The sequence below is a fragment of the Gekko japonicus genome, unplaced genomic scaffold, assembly GCF_001447785.1.
Source record: "Gekko japonicus isolate JY-2015 unplaced genomic scaffold, Gekko_japonicus_V1.1 scaffold2237, whole genome shotgun sequence".
Classification (NCBI taxonomy): domain Eukaryota; kingdom Metazoa; phylum Chordata; class Lepidosauria; order Squamata; family Gekkonidae; genus Gekko; species Gekko japonicus.
The window spans coordinates 126,401-128,900 of record NW_015174906.1 but is presented as its reverse complement, the minus strand read 5'-3'; the positions used below and the strand labels follow the sequence as shown (position 1 = coordinate 128,900).

The window sequence follows — 2,500 nt, the reverse complement described above, 5'->3', positions numbered from 1 at the left end:
ACCCGTTGCTTCGGGTCCTCTGTCCTCTGCTGCCGACTGGAATGGCCCCTTGCCCTCCTCCTCCCCATTGTGGCCCCCTTCTGGCAGCTGCCCCTGTGCTGGTTTTTGTAGCCAGTAGTCACTGGCAAAGCCACCCCCCCCACACTGGGTCCCAGTCTGCTCTCTGCACATGCCCTGAGGAGGGGGATGTTCCTCAGCTGGGCCCATTTCTCAGACATGCCCTGTCTGTCAGAAGGAGGGTTGCTGCCAGCCCCCCTCCCGGCCGCTGGCAGGGGGCCGGGGGGGTAGGGTTATCAGCTCCAGGTCGGGAAATTCCTGAAGACCTGCGGGTGGAGCGTGGGGGAGGACAGGGGCCTCCGTGGGGCACAGGGCCATCGCAGAGGCCGCCCCCCAAAGCATCTCTTTTATCCAGGGGAACCAGTCTCTGTCGTCTGGAGATGTGCTCTAATCCTGGGGGTTCCCCAGGTCCCACCTGGAGGCTGGCATCCTCAGCTGGAAGCGGCCTTCGAGAACTAGGGGGCGAGGGTGTTGGCGGCAGCCTCAGGGGGCGAGGGTGCCGGAGGGGGGGGCTTCCTGGGGAGGGCCCCCGCGGGGGGGGGGGGGGAGCTGCCTCTGGGCATATGCCGGCTTCAGCCCCCTCTCAGCCCCGTTGCCCAGGGACCTCAGGAGAGCTTGCTGTGCGTGTGGCCTGCGGCAGCTGCTGGGGTTCGACAGCAAGGCGTTCCGTTCCGCTGCAGCCGCTCTGATTCCTCCCCCAGGGAAGACCCTGCGGCACGTGGACCTGCTGCGGGGGTCAAAAGGCCTGGGCCCGGCGGTAGCCATTCCCCACGCCCACGTGGACGGCGCCCTGTGCAACGGGGACGGGGTGCACCTCTTCCACGGACCCAGCTTCTACCACTATGCCAGCGTGAAGGAGCTCCAGGCTGCCGCAAGCCCTCCAGCCGCCCAGGACACTGCGGCCATCTTCTTCAAGTGCCCTGCCGCAGGAGGCGACGGTGCTCCTCCCCACGGCCCTCCGCGCCAGGGGTGAAGGGTGGGCTGTCTCCCCTCTGCGGCTGACTTTCCCTTCTGTATCCACACTGAGACGCCAATAAAGCGGGGCCCGTGGCGGCACCGAGGACAGGGGCTTTCGGCTCGTCTTGGTGCGTGCGTGCGTGTGTGTGTGTATGTGGGGGGATTGTGGAGGGGAGGGGAGGGGAAGGAGCCAGAGTTGGGACTGGCGGATGGGCCCAGACCATGTCCGGTCATTGCGGGGAGCAGAGGTTGTGCTTCCAGGCCAAGAGCCCTGGGACCAGGGCCTCACCACACACGCTCACCTAAGCAGAGCCCCGCTGGGTCAGGCCTGACAAGACCCCAGCATCCGGTCCACTCCCTGCCCAAGCGGCCACCTCAGGGAAGCAGCAGCAGCAGCACCCCCCCCGCCCCCCACTGCCTTGCGGGGCGGGAGGGAACAGGTCCCCCTCCCAATGGACTAGTGGCCAGCAAGAGACAGACAGCCCCCCCTCCTTGACGGATTTCTCCACTCCCCTCTTCAGGCCTGCCAAACGTGGTAGCCAGTTCCACAGTTTGACTCTGCAGGGTGTGAAGAAGCGCATCCTTGTGACTGTCCTGGATCTCCCACCCTCTCACTTCAGTGGGTCTCCCCCCCAAGGGGGAGGTTCTAGTCTGATGGGGAAAATGCTTTCGCCTTGCCCTGTGCATAACCTTATAGAGCTCCCTCTCCCCCCCTCTCTCCCGTCTCCTTCCCCTTACCAGTGTGTGTGTGTGTGTGGTGGGCGGCAGGCACAGGAAGGGAAGGGGCCGGACACACACCTGTCAACAAAAGGCCATTTTATTGGGTGGGTCTGCCGGCTCCACGGACAGATGGGCGCTCAGCCGAAGAGGCAGACGGTGCCAGCAGCCAGGCGATGGCGGTACTCGTGCAGCAGGCTGGAGGCCGGGGGGAAGCCGCTCTTCATGGCCAGCTTGCCCGGGACCACCAGGAGGGTGACGCCGGGCCCCAGCCCTTCGGCCAGCTTCTGCAGCATGCGGCGGGCGAGGTAGCCGGCGGCACGGGCGGGCTCAGCCTCCAGGCTGGCGTAGACCTCGGGGTGCAGGCCTTGTCCAGGGCAGAGGGGTTCTCTCCGTAGCAGGCCACCACCTGCAGGCTGGAGGGGGCCCGGCCGGCCACGAAGTTGCCCTGGGCCAGCACCTCCCCCGGGCCCTCCCCCTCGCCCTGCCAGGCCATCGCCGCCCAGCGCAGCCAGTCGTAGTTGGCCTCCAGCTGACGCAGGAGGCCGGCCACCAGCTCGGCGGGGGCCGGGGGGGCCGCTCCGCCCAGGGCCCGGTCCAGGTCCTCCTGGGCTTGCTCGCGGAAGTAGTGGGCGCAGCGCGCCAGGGCCTCCTTCATGCGCTGGTGCAGGGCGCCCACCCGCGCGTGCCACACCCCCAGCAGCAGGGCCGGGTTGCGCTTCGTCAGGCCCGCCTCGCTCAGCAGGCACAGGAGGCCGGCGCCCACCAC

The 2,500-nt window shown here is 67.8% G+C and overlaps 1 protein-coding gene across 1 annotated transcript in view; it reads left to right on the top strand.

Moving 5' to 3' along the window:
- Positions 1–1,106, top strand: part of HPX (hemopexin) — an 18,857-nt gene extending 17,751 nt beyond the window's left edge. The window contains exon 11 of the mRNA XM_015425007.1: positions 759–1,106. Within this exon, the coding sequence (XP_015280493.1) occupies positions 759–1,030 (272 nt within the window). The 3' untranslated portion in view covers positions 1,031–1,106. The remainder of the gene's footprint in view (positions 1–758) is intronic.
- Positions 1,107–2,500: the final 1,394 nt, after the last annotated feature.